This window comes from Pseudophryne corroboree, chromosome 6 (genome assembly GCF_028390025.1).
Source record: "Pseudophryne corroboree isolate aPseCor3 chromosome 6, aPseCor3.hap2, whole genome shotgun sequence".
NCBI lineage: Eukaryota > Metazoa > Chordata > Amphibia > Anura > Myobatrachidae > Pseudophryne > Pseudophryne corroboree.
The window spans coordinates 135685375-135711320 of NC_086449.1; the positions used below are offsets into that span (position 1 = coordinate 135685375).

The 25946-nt window shown below is 47.1% G+C and overlaps 1 protein-coding gene across 3 annotated transcripts in view; it reads left to right on the plus strand.

Moving 5' to 3' along the window:
* Positions 1-25946, plus strand: part of ENTPD4 (ectonucleoside triphosphate diphosphohydrolase 4) — a 114704-nt gene that overhangs the window by 22195 nt on the left and 66563 nt on the right. For all 3 annotated transcript variants that reach the window (XM_063931876.1, XM_063931875.1, XM_063931874.1), the window contains exon 4: positions 22314-22519. In XM_063931876.1, the coding sequence (XP_063787946.1) occupies positions 22314-22519 (206 nt within the window). The remainder of the gene's footprint in view (positions 1-22313; positions 22520-25946) is intronic.

Here is a 25946-nt window from a genome sequence, read left to right on the forward strand (position 1 = left end):
AGTCCGTAGTGGATGCTGGGCGCCCATCCCAAGTGCGGATTGTCTGCAATACTTGTACATAGTTATTGTTAACTAAATCGGGTTATTGTTGTAGTGAGCCATCTTCCTAGAGGCTCCTCTGTTATCATACTGTTAACTGGGTTCAGATCACAAGTTGTACGGTGTGATTGGTGTGGCTGGTATGAGTCTTACCCGGGATTCAAAAATCCTTCCTTATTGTGTACGCTCGTCCGGGCACAGTATCCTAACTGAGGCTTGGAGGAGGGTCATAGGGGGAGGAGCCAGTGCACACCGGGTAGTCCTAAAGCTTTTACTTTTGTTCCCAGTCTCCTGCGGAGCCGCTATTCCCCATGGTCCTTACGGAGTTCTCAGCATCCACTACGGACTACGAGAAATAGAATTATCGGTAAGTAAATTCTTATTTTTACATATCACAGATGACCCCTCTGTCCCTGACAAGAGGGTACACATGTTTAAGGAAAAGAAACCTGAGGTAACCTTTCCCCCATCTCATGAGCTGAACGCGTTATTTGAAAAGGCTTGGGAAACTCCAGACAAGAAACTGCAGATTCCCAAAAGAATTCTTATGGCGTATCCTTTCCCTGCGCAGGACAGGTTACGGTGGGAATCCTCACCCAGAGTGGACAAGGCGTTAACGCGCTTGTCCAAAAAGGTGGCGCTACCGTCTCCAGACACGGCAGCTCTCAAGGATCCTGCTGATCGCAGACAGGAAACTACCTTAAAAATCAATTTATACACATACGGGTGCCTTGCTCAGACCGGCAATAGCGTCGGCTTGGGTTTGTAGCGCTGTTGCGGCTTGGACGGATTCTTTGTCAGCTGACATTGATACCCTGAATAGGGATACCATTTTATTGACCTTAGGTCACATTAAAGACGCAGTCTTATATATGAGAGACGCTCAGAGAGACGTTGGTCTGCTAGGTTCGAGAGCCAACGCCATGGCGATTTCTGCTAGGCGAGCCCTGTGGACCCGCCAATGGACGGGTGATGCCGACTCAAAGAAGCATATGGAAGTTTTACCTTACAAAGGTGAGGATTTATTTGGGGAAGGTCTCGCGGACCTGGTTTCCACAGCTACCGCGGGTAAATCTACTTTTTTACCTTATTTTTCTCTAACGTCCTAGTGGATGCTGGGGACTCCGTAAGGACCATGGGGAATAGACGGGCTCCGCAGGAGACTGGGCACTCTAAGAAAGATTTAGTACTACTGGTGTGCACTGGCTCCTTCCTCTACGCCCCTCCTCCAGACCTCAGTTAAGGAAACTGTGCCCGGAAGAGCTGACATTACAAGGAAAGGATTTTGGAATCCAGGGTAAGACTCATACCAGCCACACCAATCACAACGTATAACTTGTGATAACATACCCAGTTAACAGTATGAACAACAACAAAGCATCAACCACGGATGCCAACATAACATAACCCTTTATAACTTAATAACTATATACACGTATTGCAGAAAGGCCACTTGTCCAACAGATCCCACTGAAAGATCCTCGCATGGAACCTGCCGAAGGGAATGGCTTCGTATGATGCCACCATCTTTCCCAGGACTCGCGTGCAGTGATGCACCGACACCTGTTTCGGTTTTAAGAGGTCTCTGACTAGAGTCACGAGCTCCTGAGCCTTCTCCGCCGGGAGAAACACCTTCTTCTGGTCTGTGTCCAGAATCATGCCCAGAAAGGGCAGACGCGTCGTAGGAATCACCTGCGACTTTGGGATATTCAGAATCCAGCCGTGCTGTTGCAACACTTCCTGAGAGTGTGCTACGCTGATCAGCAACTGCTCTCTGGACCTCGCCTTTATGAGGAGATCGTCCAAGTATGGGATAATTGTGACTCCTTGCTTTCTCAGGACCACCATCATTTCCGCCATTACCTTGGTAAATATTCTCGGTGCCGTGGAGAGCCCAAACGGCAACGTCTGGAATTGGTAATGACAGTCCTGTACCACAAATCTGAGGTACTCCTGATGAGGAGGATAAATGGGGACATGCAAGTAAGCATCCTTGATGTCCAGAGACACCATAAAATCCCCCTCTTCCAGGCTTGCAATGACCGCTCTGAGCGATTCCATTTTGAACTTGAATCTTTTCAGATAAATGTTCAGGGACTTTAAATTCAATATGGGTCTGACCGAACCGTCCGGTTTCGGTACCACAAACATTGTGGAATAGTATCCCCTTCCCTGTTGAAGGAGGGGAACCTTTACCACCACCTGCTGGAGATATAACTTGTGAATTGCCGCTAACACTACTTCCCTTTCCATGGGGGAAGCTGGCAGGGCCGATTTGAGGTAACGGTGAGGGGGCATCACTTCGAATTCCAGCTTGTATCCCTGAGACACAATCTGTATAGCCCAGGGATCCACCCGTGAGCGAACCCACTGGTGGCTGAAATTTCGGAGACGCGCCCCCACCGCTCCTGGCTCCGGCTGTGGAGCCCCAGCTTCATGCGGTGGATTTAGTGGAAGCCGGGGAGGACTTCTGTTCCTGGGAACTAGCTGTATGGTGCAACTTCTTTCCTCTACTCCTGCCTCTGGCAAGAAAGGATGCACCTCTGACTTTCTTGCTTCTTTGTGATCGAAAGGACTGCATTTGGTAATACGGTGCTTTCTTAGGCTGTGAGGGAATATATGGCAAAAAATTTGACTTACCAGCCGTAGCTGTGGAAACTACGGACTACGAGAAATAGATTTACCGGTGAGTAAAATCTTATTTCTCTGACGTCCTAGTGGATGCTGGGACTCCGTAAGGACCATGGGGAATAGCGGCTCCGCAGGAGACAGGGCACAAAATAAAAGCTTAAGGATCAGGTGGTGTGCACTGGCTCCTCCCCCTATGACCCTCCTCCAAGCCTCAGTTAGATTTTTGTGCCCGGCCGAGAAGGGTGCAATCTAGGTGGCTCTCCTGAGCTGCTTAGAATAAAAGTTTAGTTTAGGTTTTTTTATTTTCAGTGAGTCCTGCTGGCAACAGGCTCACTGCATCGTGGGACTAAGGGGAGAAGAAGCGAACTCACCTGCGTGCAGAGTGGATTGGGCTTCTTAGGCTACTGGACATTAGCTCCAGAGGGACGATCACAGGTACAGCCTGGATGGGTCACCGGAGCCGCGCCGCCGTCCCCCTTACAGAGCCAGAAGAGACGAAGAGGTCCGGTGAAATCGGCGGCAGAAGACATCCTGTCTTCAGACTAAGGTAGCGCACAGCACCGCAGCTGTGCGCCATTGCTCTCAGCACACTTCACACTCCGGTCACTGAGGGTGCAGGGCGCTGGGGGGGAGCGCCCTGAGACGCAATATAACAGTATATACCTTAGGTGGCAAAAAGAATACATCACATATAGCTCCTGGGCTATATGGATGTATTTTAACCCCTGCCATTTTTACACAAAAAAGCGGGAGATAAGGACGTCGTGAAGGGGCGGAGCCTATCTCCTCAGCACACAAGCGCCATTTTCCCTCACAGCTCCGCTGGAAGGACGGCTCCCTGACTCTCCCCTGCAGTCCTGCTTCAGAATCAGGGTAAAAAAGAGAAGGGGGGGCATTTTTGGCAGCAAATAACGATAATAACAGCAGCTATAAGGGAATAACACTTATATAAGGTTATCCCTGTATATATATAGCGCTGGGTGTGTGCTGGCAGACTCTCCCTCTGTCTCTCCAAAGGGCTAAGTGGGGTCCTGTCCTCTATCAGAGCATTCCCGGTGTGTGTGCTGTGTGTCGGTACGCGTGTGTCGACATGTATGAGGAGGAAAATGATGTGGAGGCGGAGCAGTTGCCTGTGTTGGTGATGTCACCCCCTAGGGAGTCGACACCTGACTGGATGATTGTATTTAAACAATTAAGTGATAATGTCAGCAATTTGCAAAAAACTGTTGACGACATGAGACAGCCGGCAAATCAATTAGTGCCTGTCCAGGCGTCTCAGACACCGTCAGGGGCGCTAAAACGCCCGTTACCTCAGTGGGTCGACACAGACCCTGACACAGATACTGAGTCTAGTGTCGACGGTGACGAGACAAACGTAATGTCCAGTAGGGCCACACGTTACATGATCACGGCAATGAAAGAGGCATTGAACCTTTCTGACACTACAAGTACCACAAAGAAGGGTATTATGTGGGGTGTGAAAAAACTACCAATAGTTTTTCCTGAGTCAGAGGAAATAAATGAGGTGTGTGATAAAGCATGGGTTCCCCCCGATAAAAAACAGCTAATTTCTAATAAATTATTAGCATTATATCCCTTCCCGCCAGAAGTTAGGGCGCGTTGGGAAACACCCCCTAGGGTAGATAAGGCGCTCACACGTTTATCTAAACAAGTAGCGTTACCGTCTCCTGATACGGCCACCCTCAAAGAACCAGCTGATAGAAGGCTGGAAAATATCCTAAAAAGTATATACACACATACTGGTGTTATACTGCGACCAGCAATCGCCTCAGCCTGGATGTGCAGTGCTGGAGTCGCATGGTCGGATTCCCTGACTGAGAATATTGATACCCTGGATAGGGACAATATTTTGTTAACTATAGAACATTTAAAGGATGCATTGCTATATATGCGTGATGCACAGAGGGATATTTGCACCCTGGCATCAAGAGTAAGTGCTATGTCCATCTCTGCCAGAAGAGCGTTATGGACGCGACAGTGGTCAGGGGATGCGGATTCCAAACGGCACATGGAAGTATTGCCGTATAAAGGGGAGGAGTTATTTGGGGCTGGTCTATCGGACCTGGTGGCCACGGCAACGGCTGGGAAATCCACCTTTTTACCCCAGGTCACTTCACATCAGCAGAAAAAGACACCGTCTTTTCAAACTCAGTCCTTTCGTTCCCATAAATACAAGCGAGCAAAAGGCCACTCCTTTCTGCCCCGGGGCAGAGGAAGAGGAAAAAGACTGCACCGTGCAGCCGCTTCCCAGGAGCAGAAGCCCTCCCCTGCTTCTGCCAAGTCTTCAGCATGACGCTGGGGCTTTACAAGCAGACTCAGATATGGTGGGGGCCCGTCTCAAGAATTTCAACGCGCAGTGGGCTCACTCGCAAGTGGATCCCTGGATTCTACAGGTAGTATCGCAAGGGTACAAACTGGAATTCGAGGCGTTTCCCCCTCGTCGGTTCCTGAAGTCTGCTTTACCAAAGTCTCCCTCCGACAGGGAGGCAGTTTTGGAAGCCATTCACAAGCTGTATTCCCAGCAGGTGATAATCAAGGTACCCCTCCTGCAACAGGGAAAGGGGTATTATTCCACGCTGTTTGTGGTACCGAAGCCGGACGGCTCGGTGAGACCAATTTTAAATCTGAAATCCTTGAACACTTACATAAAAAGGTTCAAATTCAAGATGGAGTCACTCAGAGCAGTGATAGCGAACCTGGAAGAAGGGGACTATATGGTGTCTCTGGACATCAAAGATGCTTATCTCCACGTCCCAATATACCCTTCTCACCAAGGGTACCTCAGGTTTGTAGTACAAAACTGTCATTATCAGTTTCAGACGCTGCCGTTTGGATTGTCCACGGCACCTCGGGTCTTTACCAAGGTAATGGCCGAAATGATGATTCTTCTACGAAGAAAAGGCATTTTAATTATCCCTTACTTGGACGATCTCCTGATAAGGGCAAGATCCAGGGAACAGTTAGAAGTCGGAGTAGCACTATCTCAGGTAGTGTTACGTCAGCACGGGTGGATTCTAAATATTCCAAAATCGCAGCTGATTCCAACGACACGTCTACTGTTCCTAGGAATGATTCTGGACACAGTCCAGAAGAAGGTGTTTCTCCCGGAGGAGAAGGCCAGGGAGTTATCCGAGCTAGTCAGGAACCTCCTAAAACCAGGCCAGGTCTCAGTGCATCAGTGCACGAGGGTCCTGGGAAAAATGGTGGCTTCTTACGAAGCGATTCCATTCGGAAGATTCCATGCAAGAACGTTTCAGTGGGATCTACTGGACAAATGGTCCGGATCGCATCTGCAGATGCATCAGCGGATAACCCTGTCGCCAAGGACAAGGGTGTCTCTCCTGTGGTGGCTGCAGAGTGCTCATCTACTAGAGGGCCGCAGATTTGGCATTCAGGATTGGATCCTGGTAACCACGGATGCCAGCCTGAGAGGCTGGGGAGCAGTCACACAGGGAAGGAATTTCCAGGGCTTGTGGTCAAGCATGGAAACATCTCTTCATATAAACATTCTGGAACTAAGGGCCATTTACAATGCCCTAAGTCAAGCAAAACCTCTGCTTCAGGGTCAGGCGGTGTTGATCCAATCGGACAACATCACGTCAGTCGCCCACGTAAACAGACAGGGCGGCACGAGAAGCAGGAGGGCAATGGCAGAAGCTGCAAGGATTCTTCGCTGGGCAGAAAATCATGTGATAGCACTGTCAGCAGTGTTCATTCCGGGAGTGGACAACTGGGAAGCAGACTTCCTCAGCAGACACGACCTTCACCCGGGAGAGTGGGGACTTCACCCAGAAGTCTTCCACCTGATTGTAAACCGTTGGGAAAAACCAAAGGTGGACATGATGGCGTCACGTCTAAACAGAAAACTGGACAGATATTGCGCCAGGTCAAGGGACCCTCAGGCAATAGCAGTGGACGCTCTGGTAACGCCGTGGGTGTACCAGTCAGTGTATGTGTTCCCTCCTCTGCCTCTCATACCAAAAGTACTGAGAATCATAAGAAGGAGAGGAGTAAGAACTATACTCGTGGTTCCGGATTGGCCAAGAAGGACTTGGTACCCGGAACTTCAAGAGATGCTCACGGACGAACCGTGGCCTCTACCTCTAAGAAAGGACCTGCTACTGCAGGGGCCTTGTCTGTTCCAAGACTTACCGCGGCTGCGTTTGACGGCATGGCGGTTGAACGCCGGATCCTGAGGGAAAAAGGCATTCCAGAAGAAGTCATCCCTACTCTGGTCAAAGCCAGGAAGGACGTAACCGCAAAACATTATCACCGCATTTGGCGTAAATATGTTGCGTGGTGTGAGGCCAAGAAGGCCCCTACAGAGGAATTTCAACTGGGTCGTTTCCTTCATTTCCTGCAAACAGGACTGTCTATGGGCCTAAAATTAGGGTCCATTAAGGTTCAAATTTCGGCCCTGTCGATTTTCTTCCAGAAAGAACTGGCTTCAGTACCTGAAGTTCAGACATTTGTAAAAGGGGTGCTGCACATACAGCCTCCTTTTGTGCCTCCAGTGGCACCTTGGGATCTCAATGTTGTGTTGAGTTTTTCTAAAGTCACATTGGTTTGAACCACTTTCCACTGTGGACTTAAAATATCTCACATGGAAGGTGTCGATGCTGTTAGCCTTGGCTTCAGCCAGGCGTGTGTCAGAATTGGCGGCTTTATCATATAAAAGCCCTTACTTAATTTTTCATTCTGACAGGGCGGAATTGAGGACTCGTCCTCAATTTCTACCTAAGGTGGTTTCTGCATTTCACATGAACCAACCTATTGTGGTACCTGCGGATACCAGGGACTTAGAGGACTCTAAGTTGCTTGACGTTGTCAGGGCCTTGAAAATATATGTTTCCAGGACGGCTGGAGTCAGAAAATCTGACTCGCTGTTTATCCTGTATGCACCCAACAAGCTGGGTGCTCCTGCTTCAAAGCAGACGATTGCTCGTTGGATTTGTAGTACAATTCAGCTTGCACATTCTGTGGCAGGATTGCCACAGCCAAAATCAGTAAAAGCCCATTCCACAAGGAAAGTGGGCTCATCTTGGGCGGCTGCCCGAGGGGTCTCGGCTTTACAACTTTGCCGAGCAGCTACTTGGTCAGGGGCAAACACGTTTGCTAAATTCTACAAATTTGATACCCTGGCTGAGGAGGACCTGGAGTTCTCTCATTCGGTGCTGCAGAGTCATCCGCACTCTCCCGCCCGTTTGGGAGCTTTGGTATAATCCCCATGGTCCTTACGGAGTCCCAGCATCCACTAGGACGTCAGAGAAAATAAGATTTTACTTACCGATAAATCTATTTCTCGTAGTCCGTAGTGGATGCTGGGCGCCCATCCCTAGTGCGGATTGTCTGCAATACTTGTATATAGTTATTGTTACAAAAATTCTGGTTATTATTGTTGTGAGCCATCTTTTCAGAGGCTCCTTTGCGTTTATCATACTGTTAACTGGGTTCAGATCACGAGTTGTACGGTGTGATTGGTGTGGCTGGTATGAGTCTTACCCGGGATTCAATATCCTTCCTTATTATGTACGCTCGTCCGGGCACAGTATCCTAACTGAGGCTTGGAGGAGGGTCATAGGGGGAGGAGCCAGTGCACACCACCTGATCCTTAAGCTTTTATTTTGTGCCCTGTCTCCTGCGGAGCCGCTATTCCCCATGGTCCTTACGGAGTCCCAGCATCCACTACGGACTACGAGAAATAGATTTATCGGTAAGTAAAATCTTATTTTTCCCCACAGCAAAAGAAAACGCTGCAATATCAGATGCAGTCCCTTCGGTCGCATAAGTCCAGAAGAGGTCGGGGCTCTTCCTTCCTCGCCAGAGGTAAAGGTAGAGGGAAAAGACTGCCTGCTACGCTAGTTCCCAGGAGAAGAAGTCTTCCCCGGCTTCTACTAAATCCACCGCATGACGCTGGGGCTCCACTGAGGGAGTCTGCGCCGGTGGGGGCACGTCTTCGACTCTTCAGCCACGTCTGGGTTCAGTCAGACGTGGATCCTTGGGCAATACAAATTGTATCCCAGGGTTACAATCTGGAATTCGAAGACGTGCCTCCTCGCGTTTTTTTCAAATCGGCTTTACCAGCTTCTTCCCCAGAAAGGGAGATAGTTTTAGCTGCAATTCAAAAACTGTGTCAACAAAAAGTGGTTGTCGAGGTTCCCCTAGTTCAACAGGGGAAGGGGTACTATTCAACCCTATTTGTGGTCCCGAAACCGGATGGCTCGGTCAGACCCATTCTAAATGTAAAATCCCTAAACCTGTACTTGAAAAAGTTCAAATTCAAGATGGAATCGCTCCGGGCAGTTATCTCCAGCCTGGAAGGGGGGGATTTTATGGTGTCACTGGACATAAAGGACGCATACCTTCACGGCCCCATATATCCTCCTCATCAGGAGTACCTGAGATTCGCTGTACAGGACTGTCATTACCAGTTTCAGACGTGGCCGTTTGGGCTTTCCACGGCCCCGAGGATTTTCACCAAGGTAATGGTGGAAATGATGGTGCTCCTGCGCCGGCAGGGAGTCACAATTATCCCGTACTTGGACGATCTCTTGATAAAAGCGAGATCGAGAGATCAGTTGCTGAAAAGCGTGGCGCTCTCCCTGAGAGTGCTGCAGCAACATGGCTGGATTCTGAATCTACCAAAGTCACAGTTGGTTCCAACAACTCGGCTATCTTTCTTAGGCATGATTCTGGACACGGAACAAAAGAGGGTTTTTCTCCCAATGGAAAAAGCTCAGGAACTCCAGAACATGGTCAGAGGCCTGTTAAATCCGATAAGAGTGTCGGTCCATCAATGCACTCGAGTACTGGGGAAAAGGGTGGCGACCTACGAGGCCATCCCCTTCGGCAGGTTTCATGCGAGGACGTTTCAGTGGGACCTTCTGGACAAGTGGTCCGGGTCCCATCTTCAAATTCATCAGAAAATAAGCCTGTCCCCCAGGGCCAGGGTGTCTCTCCTGTGGTGGCTACGGAGTGCTCACCTTCTAGAGGGTCGCAGGTTCGGCATTCAGGACTGGGTTCTGGTGACCATGGACTCGAGCCACCGAGGATGGGGAGCAGTCACACAAGGAAAAAACTTTCAGGGACTATGGTCAAGCCAGGAGGCTTGTCTACACATCAACGTACTGGAATTGAGGGCCATATACAATGGCCTACGTCAAGCGGAGAATCTTCTTCGCGACCGACCGGTTCTGATTCAATCAGACAACGTCACAGCCGTGGCTCATGTAAACCGCCAAGGCTGGACAAGGAGCAGAGCGGCAATGGCGGAAGCCACCAGGATTCTTCGCTGGGCGGAAAATCACATAAGCGCGTTGGCAGCAGTCTTCATTCCGGGAGTGGACAACTGGGAAGCAGACTTCCTCAGCAGACACGATCTCCATCCAGGAGAGTGGGACTTCATCAAGAAATTTTTGCAGAGATAAAAAGTAATTGGGGACTTCCTCAAATAGACATGATGGCGTCACGCCTCAACAAGCAGCTTCGGAGGTATTGTGCCAGGTCAAGGGACCCTCAGGCAGTAGCAGTAGACGCCCTGGTGACACCGTGGGTGTTTCTGTCGGTCTATGTGTTCCCTCCTCTTCCACTCATCTCAAAGATATTGAGAATCATAAGACGAACAAACGTGCGGACAATACTCATTGTTCCAGATTGGCCTCGAAGGGCCTGGTATTCAGATCTTCAGGAAATGCTCACAGAAGATCCGTGGCCTCTTCCTCTCAGAGAGGACCTGTTGCAACAGGGGCCCTGCGTGTTCCAGGACTTACTGCGGTTACGTTTGACGGCATGGCGGTTGAACACCGAATCCTAGTTGGGAAAGGCATTCCGGAAGAAGTCATCCCTACTCTGATAAAGGCTAGAAAGGAGGTGACGGCGAAACATTATCACCGTATCTGGAGAAAGTATGTATCTTGGTGTGAAGCCAAGAATGCTCCTACGGAGGAATTCCATCTGGACCGTTTTCTCCACTTTCTACAGACAGGAGTGGATATGGGCCTAAAATTAGGCTCCATTAAGGTACAGATTTCGGCCTTATCAATTTTCTTTCAGAAGGAATTGGCTTTGTAAAGGGAGTGCTGCACATACAGCCTCCTTTTGTGCCTCCAGTGGCACCATGGGACCTTAACGTGGTGTTACAGTTCCTAAAATCTCACTGGTTTGAACCTCTTCAAACGGTTGAATTAAAATTTCTCACTTGGAAGGTGGTCATGTTGTTGGCCTTGGCATCTGCAAGGCGGGTGTCCGAATTGGCGGCTTTGTCTCACAAAAGCCCCTATCTGATTTTCTATGTGGATAGAGCGCAATTAAGGACTTGTCCTCAATTTTTGCCTAAAGTGGTTTCATCGTTTCATATGAACCTATTGTGGTACCTGTGGCTACGGGTGACTTGGAGGATTCTAAGTCCCTTGATGTAGTCAGGGCCTTAAAAATGTATGTAGCCATGACGGCTCCGGTTAGGAAAACAGAGGCACTGTTTGTCCTGTATGCAGCCACCAAAGTTGGCGCTCCTGCTTCTAAGCAGACTATTGCTCGCTGAATCTGTAACACGATTCAGCAGGCTCATTATACGGCTGGATTGCAGTTACCAAATTCTGTAAAGGCCCATTCCACTAGGAAGGTGGGCTCTTCTTGGGCGGCTGCCCGAGGCGTCTCGGCATTACAGCTTTGCCGAGCAGCTACTTGGTCGGGTTCAAACACTTTTGCAAAATTCTACAAGTTTGATACCCTGGCTGATGAGGACCTCATGTTTGCTCAATCGGTGCTGCAGAGTCATCCGTACTCTCCCGCCCGGTCTGGAGCTTTGGTATAATCCCCATGGTCCTTACGGAGTCCCCAACATCCTCTAGGACGTAAGAGAAAATAAGATTTTAAACCTACCGGTAAATCTTTTTCTCCTAGTCCGTAGAGGATGCTGGGCGCCCGTCCCAGTGCGGACGTATTTCTGCAAGGCTTGTATATAGTTATTGCTTACATAAGGGTTATGTTACAATTGAGATCAGTCTTTGGCTGATGCTGTTTCTTGTTCATACTGTTGACTGGTTGCGTATATTCCAGGTTATACGGTGTGGATGGTGTGGGCTGGTATGAATCTTGCCCTTAGAATAACAAAAATCCTTTCCTCGTACTGTCCGTCTCCTCTGGGCACAGTTCTCTAACTGAGGTCTGGAGGAGGGGCATAGAAGGAGGAGCCAGTGCACACCCATCTAAAGTTCTTTATAGTGCCCATGTCTCCTGCGGAGCCCATCTATACCCCATGGTCCTTATGGAGTCCCCAGCATCCTCTATAGACTAGGAGAAAAAGATTTACCGGTAGGTTTAAAATCTTAATTTTTTAGGGTAGTGTACTGATTACCAAGGAGGGCACATTTTCATTTTGAAAGGCACATTGTTGTTGCAGTGCTTTGCATTGATAAGGATATAATGGTTAGTCAGCGCACAATGCACAGCTCATATGTTAAGTACATATATACACCTATATTCCCCCGGCCCTCACAAGTTTTTATATCTGAAGGATTTAATTACTGCATTTCTCTGACTGCATCGCATGCCTACTTCCATTAGGTCGGGACCTGACAATTTTTCTAAAATCTAGGCGCCAGCTTTAAAGTTTAGGAGCCAGATCATCACCCCAACCAAAATTATTGAAAACTTCTCAACACCATGACAAACATACGTTATGGTAAGATCTTACCGTTGATAACGGTATTTCTCCTAAGTCCGCAGGATAACAATGGGATATGATGAAGCGACAGCGGATTTGCACCAATCGGTCAAAGCTTACCGGCCTCCCAACATGCAACGGGCCCGTATATATATATCCCCGCCTCTTGGCTCAGGCAAATCAGTTGTATTCCAAAACTCAAGGCAGGAGCATCATAGATAGCCCTAATCAGGCGATAAAAACACACATACACACCCTTCTGTACAAGAAGGAAGAGGTTAGTGAGTAAAACGATCCTCAAATCAGGTGCGTTAGGGTGGGATTCCTGTGGACTTAGGAGAAATACCGTTATCAACGGTAAGTTCTTACCATAACATATATTTCTCTGCAGGGTCCACAGGTTATCCACAGGATAACAATGGGATTTCCCAAAGCAATTTAGTTGGGGGGACGCTCCTGATTGGACAAGAAAATACTTCGCCCGAATTCAGCGTCATGAGAGGCAAAGGTATCCATGGCATAATGTCTAATAAATGTGTTTATGGAAGACCATGTGGCCGCCTTACATATCTGTTCTGCTGAAGCACCACGTTGTACTGCCCATGATGGACCTACCTTACGAGTAGAGTGAGCAGAGACATTGGCCAGAACAGGGAGATCAGCTTGAGAATATGCTTCTGAAATCGTCATCCGAAGCCATCTTGCCAGTGTCTGCTTATCAGCAGGCCATCCTCTCTTGTGAAATCCGTAGAGAATGAAAAGAGAATCTGTCTTTCTGATGGGACTGGTACGATCCACGTATATCCTTAATGCATGGACCACGTCCAGCGATGCATCTCCTGCAGAAAGGCCCGGTACCTGGAAAGCCGGGACTACAATTTCTTCATTAAGGTGGAATTTAGACACCACCTTCGGAAGATACCCAGATCTAGTTCCGAGAACTGCTTTATCTGGATAAAAATCAGAAATGGGGAATGAGATGATGATGCCCCTAAATCTGATACTCTTCTAGCTGACGCCATAGCCAGTAGAAAGAGAACTTTAGCTGTCAACCATTTAAGATCCTCTTTATTAAGTGGTTCAAATGGGGCAACTTGAAGGTCTTTCAGGACTAGACTTAAATCCCAAGGCACTGTAGGAGGTTGAATGTGCAGCATTCCCTGGGAAAAAGTACGCACATCCTGTAAGTTGGCAATTTTCTTTTGGAACCATACAGTCAATGCTGACACTTGCACTCTCAAGGAAGCCACCTTCAAACCTTTATCCATTCCTGCCAGAAGGAATTCTAAGACCCTGGAAACTCTGAAAGACTTAGGGTCCATTTTCCATTCACTGCACCAATGAATATAGGTTTGCCATATTCGGTGATAAATGTGAGCTGAGGAAGGTTTCCTTGCTCTGAGCATAGTTTGAATTACCTGTTGTGAGAATCCTCTTGACTTCAGGATAGAGGATTTCAAGAGCCACTCCGTCAAAGACAGTCGATCCAGATGTCTGTGATAACAAGGACCCTGCATCAGTAGATCTGGACGTTGGGGGAGCAGAAGTGGAGCATCAATCGACATTCTCTGCAGATCTGTGTACCAATGCCTTCTGGGCCAAGCCGGAGCTATTAGTATCACTGCACCTTTCCCTTGCTTTATCTTTCTCACCACCCTGGGTAATAGGGTGATTGGAGGAAACACTTAAGCCAGATGAAAGTCCCATCTCAACGACAGGGCATTCACAAAGATCGCTCTGGGATCCTTTGTTCTTGACCCATATCGCCATGAGATCGATCTCTAGCAACCCCCACTTGTCTACTAGAGTCTGGAAGACCTCCGGGTGTAGAGCCCATTCGCTTGCCTGAATGGCGTGTCGACTGAGAAAGTCCGTTTCCCAGTTTAGGACTCCCAGAATGAACACTGCGGACAAGGCTGGATGATTAAGTTCTGCCCACTTTAGTATGTGACTTGCCTCCTTCATTGCTTTTCGGCTGCGAGTTCCTCCCTGATGGTTGAGGTACGCTACTGCCATCGCATTGTCCGAGTGGTTCTGGACTGGTTTTCCCCGAAGAATGTCCTTTGCCTGAATCAGTGCCATGTATATGGCCTGAAGTTTCAATATATTTATTGGCAGGCAACCTTCTTCCTTGATCCATTGCCCCTGGAAACACAACCTTCCTGGCACTGCTCCCCAGCCCTGGTGAGTCGTAAGAACCATAGTCTGTGTTTTTATCGTCTGATGCAACCCATTCCATTTGGCAAGAATCAGACGCTGCAGAGGCCTTTAGTGGAATTGTGCATACTCCACCATGTCGAATGTTGACACCATCGAACCCATCACATGCATTGCTGCATGAATGGGTACCTTTTGACTGTATAGCAAGTCCTGAATTCTTGACTGAACCTTGGATATCTTGTTCCGAGGTAACATTACTCTCTGAAGACTTGAATCCAGTACAGCCCCCAAGTGAGTCATCCGCTGTGACGAAACCACAGGCGATTTTGCCCAATTTATGAGCCACCTATGCTTCTGCAAACACGTTATTGTCTGTTGCAGATGATAATAATAGTAATAATAATTTTATTTATATAGCGCTCTTTCTCCAATAGGACTCAAGGCGCTTAACAGATACATAGCATAATATAGTACAGAAAATAATGAAGTACATTTTCATAAAATACAGAAGCATGAAGATACTAAAAGGCACACTATGGAAATGCTTGAGTAAACAGGAAAGTCTTGAGTCTACTTTTGAAGGATTCTATAGTTGGGGCCTCTCGCACTGTGCGGGGAAGTGAGTTCCATAGAGTCGGAGCCGCATGACTAAAAGCTCGACCCCCAGATGAATTATGGTAGATTCTAGGTACTGCTAAAAGTCCTTCATCTACAGATCGCGGTAATCGAGTGGGGCAGTATGGGGTCAGAAGCTGTTTGAGGTACCTTGGGCCCTGGTCATGTAATGACATAGGAGCAATTCCTGCGACTGTGCCAGGATTAAAAGATCGTCGAGGTATGGATTAATTCACATCCCCTGCTGGCGGAGATAAGATGCCATTACCACCATAATCTTGGTAAATACTCTGGGGGCTGTGGCTAACCCAAAAGGTAGGTCCTGGAACTGAAAATGCTGTTGGAGGATAGCGAACCTAAGAAAGCACTGATGGGACAGTGCTATAGGAACATGTTGGTAAGCATCCTGTATATCCAGGGATACCATATAATCCCCTGGCTCCATGGCCAAAATGATGGAACATAAAGTCTCCATGTGAAACCGAGGTACCCAAATGTATTTGTTCAGCACTTTGAGATTGAGAATGGGCCGAAATGACCCATTTGGCTTCTGAACTTAAAACAGGTTGGAGTAAAACCCCTGTCCTAGTTGTGCATGAGGAACTGGAATGAATACTCCTGACTGAAGCAATTTCTGAACTGCCTCTTGCAAAGCCCTGGCCTTCGTCTCTACCCGAGACGGGCTAGTACAAAAAAACCTTCGAGGAGGGTGCTTCTTGAAGGCAAAAGCATAACCTAGAGATACCGCTTCCTGCACCCAGGCATCTGTTGTAGACTGCTGCCAGATCTGTGCAAACTGAAGAAGTCGGCCCCACATCCTGGGGTCTCCCAGCTGGAGGCCCGCACCATCAGGCTGATGGCTTATCTGTTTTACCACCTGGTCCTCTGGTAGCCGAATGCTTTATAGTCTTACCAGACTTGTTGCATTGTGACTGCCTGCTATCACTTTTACCTTTTCCTTGAGACCAAAAGGGCCAAAAAGCCGTAACTTTAGGTTTGAAATTGTATGTGGAAGGAAAGTTTTTACTTTCTTGGAGTCTGCTTCTGACTCCAAAAATTTTTTCAATTCTTTACCAAAAATAATATCTCCAGAAAAGGGCAAAGATTCCAAAACCTTCTTAGATTCTGAATCGGCTTTCCACGTACGAAGCCAAACTGCTGTACGAGCAGCTATTGTTGAAGCTGATGCCCTGCAGGCAATAGTACCCATATCCAATGCTGCTTCTTCCAAGAATTGCAGCCTGTTTTATATGTGCTATATGGGATTTTTGCTCACTAGATGCTATTGAAAAATCCCCCTCCAATGCATCAGCCCAGGCAGCCACTGCCTTTGCCATCCAAGCTGAAGCCATGGCTGGCCTTATGACTGCCCCAGACAGGAAAAAAATGTTTTTTAGAAAACCATCCACTCTCTTATCCGTGGCATCATTTAATGATGTTGAAGGCAAAGGTAATGTGGATTTTCGCACTAATCGAATCACATGCATGTCTACTTTAGGAGCCACCTCCCTTTTAAAACAATCCCCAGCTGGAAGAGGATAATTGGAATTCCATTTCTTAGGAATTCTAAACTTCTTATTAGGCGTTGCCCAAGCCTCTTCCATGATTTCCTTCAGCTGATCTGACCCGGTAAACTCAGTCTTAACTGTTTTGGGATGTTTAAACACAGGTGCCTTGGTTTTTTAACACAGGCTCTGCTGAATCCTCTATGGATAGAATGTCTTTCATTGCTTTAATTAACTCATCTATATCCACTGAGCTGAGACCTTCCTCCTCCTCCTCTTCGTATGCCAAAATAGAATTAATTGAGCTTTCATCCTCCGATGAATCCTCATCTGAACCATGTGTATCCTGTGAGGATGAAGATTTACTTACCACCGGCTTATCAGCCTTTTTCTTTTGAGAGGCAGCTGCTGGAAGTGATACACCACAGGTGGGAAGCTGCATGTAAGGGTTAATCATGTAACCTATCCCCGATACAGGAGTTGGAAGAATTATCCTTTCAGCTATACTGGATAAAGTCTGTGCAAACATAGCCCAAGGTGGATCAACCTGCACCTGAATCTGCCTTGTATATTTCAAGAAACCCTGGTGAAAGCTAAAACAATTTGCACACAAACCATCCTGAACCAGATCCTGAGAATATAACACAGCTTTGCAAGACAAACATGATATGAGTGTTGGTGTTGCTGTGAGTGTATCTTCCTCACCTTTGCCGCTCTTAGACATGATAAATAATCCACACTTCCACAGTGTACTACAAAATTTGTGACTGTAATCACTTTAAGCTTTTTAAAGTGACATACAATCCGACCCTGCCATTTGTCTGCAAAAACGCACTTTGGCCCATATCCTGCAATCTGATTCGGATGATGAGGGGTCAGAAATGGAGGACGGGGAGGGTACTCTGTCGCAAGGAATAGAGGCTCTCATAAAAGCTATCAGAGAAGTTCTAAATATCCCTGATAAGGTGACAGAGGAGAGTGAGGATTCTTTCTTTAATATGTCAAAGGAACTAAATACCCTGTTTGAAGAACCGTGGGTTAATCCTGATAGGAAGTTTCAAATCCCTTAACGGTTGTTATCATCCTTTCCTTTTCCTCCTGAGGATAGGAAAAAAATGGGAAAATCCACGGATAGTGAATGCATTAGTATGCAGGCTTTCACGAAAAATTGTATTGCCTGTCCCGGGTGCAGCCTCCCTAAAAGATACAGCTGATTGTAAAATTGAGACTACGCTCAAATCCTTGTATACAGCTGCTGGGGTGGCCCACAGACCCACTATAGCATGCAGGTGGGTTACAAGTGCCATTGTCAAATGGTCAGGTAACCTGATTGAAAGGTTAGACACCTTGCCTCAGGAGGAGGTTATCTTGTTACTACAGCATATGAGGAGTCTGCAAATTTTATGGTAGAAGCCATAAAAGAGATAGGTTTGCTTAATGCACGCGCTACGGCTATGGCAGTGTCTGCACGCAGGGGTCTATGGCTGTGCCAGTGGACTCTGGATGCGGACTCAAGGAAAGGCGTGGAAGGCCTTCCTTTCACAGGCGAGGCTTTATTTGGAGATCAACTAGACACATGGATCTCCAAAGCTACTGCGGGTAAGTCCTTCCCTCGGTAGCTCCCCCAGCTAGGAAGGCCTATTCAGGTCCCAATTTACAGTCGGACTGCCAACCCAGAGGTTCTTCTACAACCCAGAGGTTCTTCTACAGCCACCAGAGGTGCTAGAGGTAAACCACGCAAACCAGCAACTGCCAGTTCACAGGAACAGGGCTCAAGCTCTGCTTCCTCAAAACCTTCAGCATGACGGTGGACCGCGATGCCTGGAAGACTGGCAGGTGGGAGCCCGGCTAAAAATTTTCAGTCACATCTGGACAAGTTCGTTTCAGGATCCCTGGGTCATAGATCTTATTTCCCAGGGATACAGACTGCAGTTCCAGGAGCTCCCACCTCACAGATTCTTCAAATCAGTCTTACTAGTTTCACAAGAGTCAAGTATAACTTTACAGGACACCATTCAAAAACTGGTACAGACTCAGGTCATTGTTCCAGTTCCACCTCATCTGCAAAACAAGGAGTACTATTCCAGCTTGTTTGTAGTACCGAAACCGGACGGTTCGGTAAGACTGATTCTGAACCTCAAGTCGTTGAACCCGTACTTACGAGTGTTCAGATTCAAGATGGAGCCTCTGAGAGTGGTGATCTCAGGTCTGGAGGAGGGGGAATTCCTAGTGTCTCTGGGTATCAAGGATGTGTACCTTCACATTCCGATCTGGCCACCTCATCGGCTTATCTCCGGTTTGCACTGCAGGACTGTCACTACCATTTCCAGGCTCTGCCATTTGGTCTCTCCACGGCACCGAGGGTGTTCACCAAGGTGATGGCAGAGATGATGTTTCTACTCCGCAAACAGGGAGTGAACATAATTCCGTACCTGGACGATCTTCTGATAAAGGCACCGTCCAGGGAGCGGTTGTTGGACAGCACTGGCCTCTCAACCAGACTACTCCTGGATAACGGGTGGATTATGAACCTACCAAAATCTCACCTAGAACCAACACAGAGGCTTGCTTTCCTGGGAATGACTGGACACAGAGTCTCAAAGTGTTCCTTCCCTTGGAAAAGGTAATGGCAATCCAGTCAATGTTTCGGGCTGTCCTGAAGCCAACCCGGATATCGGTGCATCTCTGCATTCGCCTTCTGTGGAAAATGGTGGCCTCTTACGAGACGCTTCAGTATGGAAGGTTTCATGCGAGGCCCTTCCAGCTAGATCTGTTGGACAAATGGTCCGGACTGCATCTTCACATGCACCAGAGGATCTGTCTGTCGCCAAAAGCCAGGATCTCCCTTCTGTGGTGGCTACAGACTTTTCACTTAGTCGAGGGTCAGAGGTTCGGGATTCAGTATTGGGTTCTGCTAACCACAGACGCAAGCCTCAGAGGTTGGGAAGCAGTCACCCAGGGGGTGCAGTTTCAGGGAAGATGGTCAAGTCAGGAAGTTGTCCTTATAATAAACATCCTGGAACTCAGGGCTATCTACAAAGCCCTTCTGCAGGCCTCATCTCTACTTCAGAATCAGGCCATTCAAGTCCAGTCGGACAATGTGACGGCGATTACGTACATAAACCGTCATGTCGGAACGAAAAGCTGAGCAGCAATGTCAGAGGTGTCAAGAATTCTCCTCTGGGTGGAAAAACACACTGTGGTGTTGTCGGCGGTCTTCATTCCAGGAGTAGACAACTGGGAAGCAGACTTCCTCAGCAGACACAACCTGCACCCGGGGGAGTGGGGCCTGCACCCGGAGGTGTTTCGGTGGTTGATATCCACAGATCGACATGATGGCCTCTCGACTCAACAAGAAGCCCAAGCAGTATTCTTCCAGGTCGAGAGACACACAAGCAGCGGCGGTAGATGCTCTGACAATTCTGTGGGTCTACAAGCTGGTGTACGTGTTTCCTCCACTTCCTCTGATCCCAAGTATTCTCAAAAGAATAAAAAGGGAAAAGGTTCAAGCAATACTCAATGCTCCAGGTTGGCCTTGAAGGGCCTGGTACGTGGATCTTCTCGAGATGCTGATCGAAGATCCGTGGCCTCTACCTCTTCACGAGGATCTTCTGCAACAGGGCCCGTTCGTCTATCAAAACTTACTGCGGCTACATTTTAACGGCATGGAAGTTGAACGGCTGATTCTAGCCAGGAGAGGGATTCCTGACAAGGTCATCCTGACTATGATCCAAGCCAGGAAGTGGGTAACGTCTAAACATTACCACTGTATCTGGAAGAAATACGTCTCTTGGTGTGAGAGCAGACAATATTTTGTGGTGGAATTTCATCTGGGACATTTCCTGCTTTTTCTGCAGTCGGGAGTGGGTGTGGGCCTACGTCTAGTTTCCATAAAGGTCCAGATTTTGGCCTTGTCTATTTTCTTTCAGAAACAATTGACTTCTCTCCCTGAGGTCCGGACGTTCTTGAAAGGTGTTCTGCACATTCAACCTCCCTTTGTGCCCCCCATGGCACCTTGGGATCTCAAATTGGTGCTGCAGTTCCTCCAATCGGACTGGTTTGAACCATTACAGGAGGTAGACGTAAAGTACCTTACGTGGAAGACCGTCACACTGTCGGTCTTGGCTTCAGCAAGACGTGTTGGAGCTGGGGGATTTGTCTTAGAGCCCCTACTTAATTTTCCATGAGGACAGAGCTGAACTCAAGACTCATCAGTAATTTCTTCCTAAGGTGGTGTCCGCGTTTCACATCAACCAACCTATTGTGGTTCCGGTTGTTACAGACACCTTTGCTACTTCAAAGTCTTTGGATGTTGTGAGGGCTTTGAAGGTGTATGTAAAGAGAACAGCTCGTCACAGGAAATCGGACTTGCTGTTCGTTCTCTATGATCTCAATAAAATTGTGTGTCCTGCTTCAAAGCAGTCTATTGCACGCTGGATCAGGCTCACTATCCAGCATGCTTATTCCATAACAGGCTTGCCGGTTCCAAAATCTGTACAGGCCCACTCTACTAGGTCTGTGGGTTCTTCTTGGGCAGCTGCCTGGGGTGTCTCGGCTTTACAGTTCTGCCTAGCAGCTACTTGGTCAGGTTCGATCACGTTTGCTAAGTGTTACAAGTTCGATACTTTGGCCTCTGAGGACCTTCAGTTTGGTCAGTCAGTTCTGCAGGAACCTCAGCACTCTCCCACCCGGTTTGGAAGCTTTGGTACTTCCCCATGGTACTAAATGGATTCCCAGTATTCCCCAGGACGTAAAAGAAAATAGTATTTTAATTACCTACCGGTAAATCCTTTTCTTGTAATCCGTAGGGGATATTGGGTGCCCGCCCAGTGCTTCGTTCTTCCTGCACTATTACTTGATTAAGTATTCTAGTTTGTCAGCTGTTGCTGTACCTGTTTCAGTTTACATGGCTTTCTTCTTGTTCTGTGTGTGTGCTGGTTCGTATTCTCACCACTTTCCTTATCTATCCTTCTCTCAAAGTATGTCCGTCTCCTCAGGCACAGTTTCCTAGTCTGAGTCTGGTAGGAGGGGCATAGAGGGAGGAGCCAGAGCACACTATCAATTTCTTAAAGTGCCCATGGCTCCTAGTGGACCCATCTATAACCTATGGTACTAAATAGATTTCCAGTATCCCCTACGGACTACGAGAAAAGGATTTACCAGTAAATAATTAAAATCCTATTATTTTTTTTATCTGGATACTTTATATTGTGCCACACATTATATTACCCTGCAAACTGGAGGTGTCAAGTCATTCTCTCGCCCCTGAAGTCTGGGGTACAGGATGAACTGTGCATAATCTCTGTGCAGCTGCAAAGTCTGCTGTAGTCTTGTCCTTTTTATCTGTAATATTGTACAACCTCGCATCTAGCACAATATTCAGCTGTAATGCTTCTGGTTCTTAGTAATACAAAAAAAAACTGCAGGCAGGTGATGATAATTCTGAGTCTAATAAGAAAAGACAGGGACCAAATTGATTAGTGTATACAGTATCATTATTTAGTCTTTAATGTCTTTTTAAACAATAAAATGCACTTATTTAATAGAGTGTGTACTAGTAAAATAATAATTATCCTGCAGATGGATATAATAGAAGCAGTCTATGTCACATGACCTTCGGACCTGCTTCAGGCTCTCATTAGTGTAGGAAAGTTGTGACTCTGGTTTGTTCTCCTCAGGTACCTGGCTCGTGTTACTGATATGGAGGCCACTGACACCAACAACCCCAACCTTAACTATGGCGTGGTGGTAGACTGTGGCAGCAGTGGCTCGCGGATCTTTGTGTATTGCTGGCCTCGTCATAATGGCAATCCACATGACCTGCTGGATATTAAGCAAATGAGAGACCAGAACAGAAAGACTGTGGTCATGAAGATCAAACCAGGTAATGGTGATGGCTTGGTGTGTGTGTGTGTGTGTGTGTGTGTGTGTGTGTGTGTCATTATCTACCAGCTGGTTACATTATCTGTATCTAGCATCTGTAACTTGCACCTACTTAATGGGATATTGTTCTGAATTGTCAGTCTTTGTGGAAACCATTAGATGTTTTTGTGAGTTGTTTAAAACATAATTATAGGACATATTTCTGTGAAATACACATTGACATGATTATCCTTACCTGTGATGGAATAGAAAGCACTCAGCCATAGCATTCCCCCGCTCCTCCCTTTCTTACAGTCCTGACCACACCTGATTGCACATTGCTCCCATTCCCACATCATTACATCTTCTGTGCTGCACCCCTTACCTGGAGCTCACTCCCCCACAATATCAGACTGCCTACCAGCCGGTATGGCTTCAAACGTGTCCTGAAAATGCACCTGTTAAGTAAAGCCTATCAGCCCTCCTCACACACACTTCTGACGCCCTCAGCCCTCCCTCCTTATGCATTCCCAGATTCACCTCCCAGTGTCACCCCCCCCCCCCCCCCCCCACTAAACTGTAATCACGAGCAGGCCCTCCGCCCTCGTTGCTCTCATCTTGCACTATCGTTATCTCCAGTGAGACCTGGGGGGCAGATGTATTAAGCTCGGTGAAGTGATAAAGGACCAGCCAATCAGATCCTAACTGCCATGTCACAGGCTGGGTTTGAAAAATGACAGTTGGGATCTGATTGGCTGGTACTTTATCACCTTCCACTTTATCACTTCACCGAGCTTAATAAATCTGCCCTCTAGTCAAAGTCAGCAACACTGATCCTTTCTGTCCTCAATTCCTAGTGCACGTGGTCATTGAATGCAACTGTTGTCTAATTATTTTACCATTTGTTTTGGGGTTTTTTGCTCCCCTGTACAGCGCTACATACACTTGGTGGCGCCATATAATAAAAAATAATAATGAAAAAATATCACAAAATAGCATGATTGGCTGGCTCTGCCTAGGGTTATGTTACTAATAGCCACACTGAGATTATGGTCATTTATACAACAGGCAGTCCAAGCACTCGAAGGACAGATTAGGTGGAGCTACTCCCTAGAAACAGTATATTGTAGGGGTGGGCAATAAGCGGCATTCCAGCTGCTGTTGAACTATACAACCCAGCTTGTCCTACCACAGTTTTAGCATGCCTTGATAGCAAAACTGTGGTCGTGCTGGCTGGGATATATAGTCCCAAAGCAGCCGGAGGTCTGCTTAATGTCCACCCCTGCTAGATTGAGTACATGTTAGTTGACTTCATAAATAACTCTATAAACAAAAATAAATTTGTTTTGTTTATACAGCGATTCCTTGATATATTATTAGGTAAGATTTGTTATATATTTTCTGCATCACATGCTCGCATTAGGAATTGGGCATGAACGGCACAAATGATATCAAATGTCTACATATATCTTTTTAGTTGACACTATAAAGCGAGTTGGGCGACTATTTGCTTATTGTTCTTTGCAAAATGTGTCTGCAGTGGCGTTAATGACAGAAGCTCAATAATTGGGGTGTGGTATGGAAGGTAGATAGTAACTAGGTCGACCACTATTGGTCGACAGTAACTAGGTCGACATGGTCTAGGTCAAAAGGTCGACATGAGTTTTTTATGTCATTTTGGTGTCGTTTTCTTCGTAGAGTGACCGGGAACCCCAATTAGTGCACTGTGTCCCCTCGCATGGCTCGTTTCGCTCGCCATGCTTCGGGCAAGGTGCCTTGCTTTGCTCGGAACAGGTTATCGTTCCAATCGTAGTCCACGTGGACCATTAAGTATGAAAAGGTTCAAAAAAAGAAAAAAATTGTGAAAAAGTAATGTCGACCTTTTGGCCTGTCGACCTAGAACATGTCGACCTAGAGACCCTGTCGACCTAGTTACTATCAACCAATAGTGGTCCACCTAGATAGTGTCGACCTAGTTACTGTCGACCTAGAGATCGGATCCCCAATAATTGCTGGGTAATATGTTCCTGTAATGCAAGAATAACTTCAGGAACAAACAAGCCGGATTACAGTGATTAATTACAGATAAAGGACATGCTAAATATGAATACATGAGGAGCGTACAGTCTAAGAGAGCCCAGATGTCCAGCACTAGTGAATTTCTGATATACCAGTAGCCAGTGTCTGTACCTGACTATAGCAGTGTGCCCACATACCAGCTGCCACTGCCCATATCTGGCTTGTAGTAATGGTTCCCACATACCAGCAGTCACTACGTGTACCTGACTATAGCAGCACTGCCCATATACAATCAGTCAGTGCCTGTACCTGACTATAACAACACCGCCCATATGCAGCACGGATGGTGTAATGGTTAGCATTACTGCCTCACAGCACTGAGGTCCTGAGTTCAATTCCTACCATGGCCCTAACTGAGTGGAGTTTGAGTATTCTTCCTGGCTTGTGACATAAATAAACCCTAGTGGGTGTGCTGTATGCATGTGGTAGGGCTCCACTGGGGCAGTGACTAATGTGAATGTTCAAATGTTCTCTGTAAAGAGGTAAGGAATATGACTGCAATATATAGATACCTGGTTATAATATTAATAAATATGCCAGCATCCAGTGTTTGTACCTGACTGTGCAGTTGTAAACCTACGTCAGAGTGAGAGTACAGGGTAAATGCAATGTTTACATATTGATAAGATAATTTGACTTGAATAAGACTCATGACTATTGTAAACGCATAACAAGAGTATACATCAACACAATGTGGGTTGTATGCATTCATTTGCATTTTAACATGCATGTGGTCCAAATCATATCAAGCCCCTACTATAATTGATTTCTGTTGTAGAAAGAGAGCGCTATATAAGTAAAAATACTAATTATTATTATTACTATTCCTGAGATCAATGTTACTTTGCAACTTTGTGTTTGTCAGTTTTCCTCATTAGACAATTCTCTAATGATTTTACATATCTCCAGAGAATTTGATTTATTTTGGTCTGCAGAATATAATTAGGATTACAGATGTAATTCCGTCCATGGTATGCCTTTTCTATTTCCTTAACCTCTTACCTGGCATGGTCACAGCAGATGTGACCACACCAGCAAGTACCTTTATCTGATCTGGTCACATAGAATGCAACCAGTCAGCTAGACAGTGTGTGCAGTTGCAGGGAAGAGAAACTTCCTACAGCTGCCGTTCTCAGAGTCCGGTCTCTCTGCCTGCCTGCACCCTCCCCCACTGTTTTCCGTGCTGCCAATCACTGCTGGTTGGTCAGCACAGTAGGACCCCCCACCTGGTGGCTGCAGACAATGGCAGCACTGGGAAAATGTTAATTAACCCCCCCCCCCCCCCCCCCAGCGCCCCGAGTCTGTACCTGGTGGTTGCAAGGCTGTAAAAATGAAAATCACAATGTTTCCGCTGTTACGATGGTTTCTAC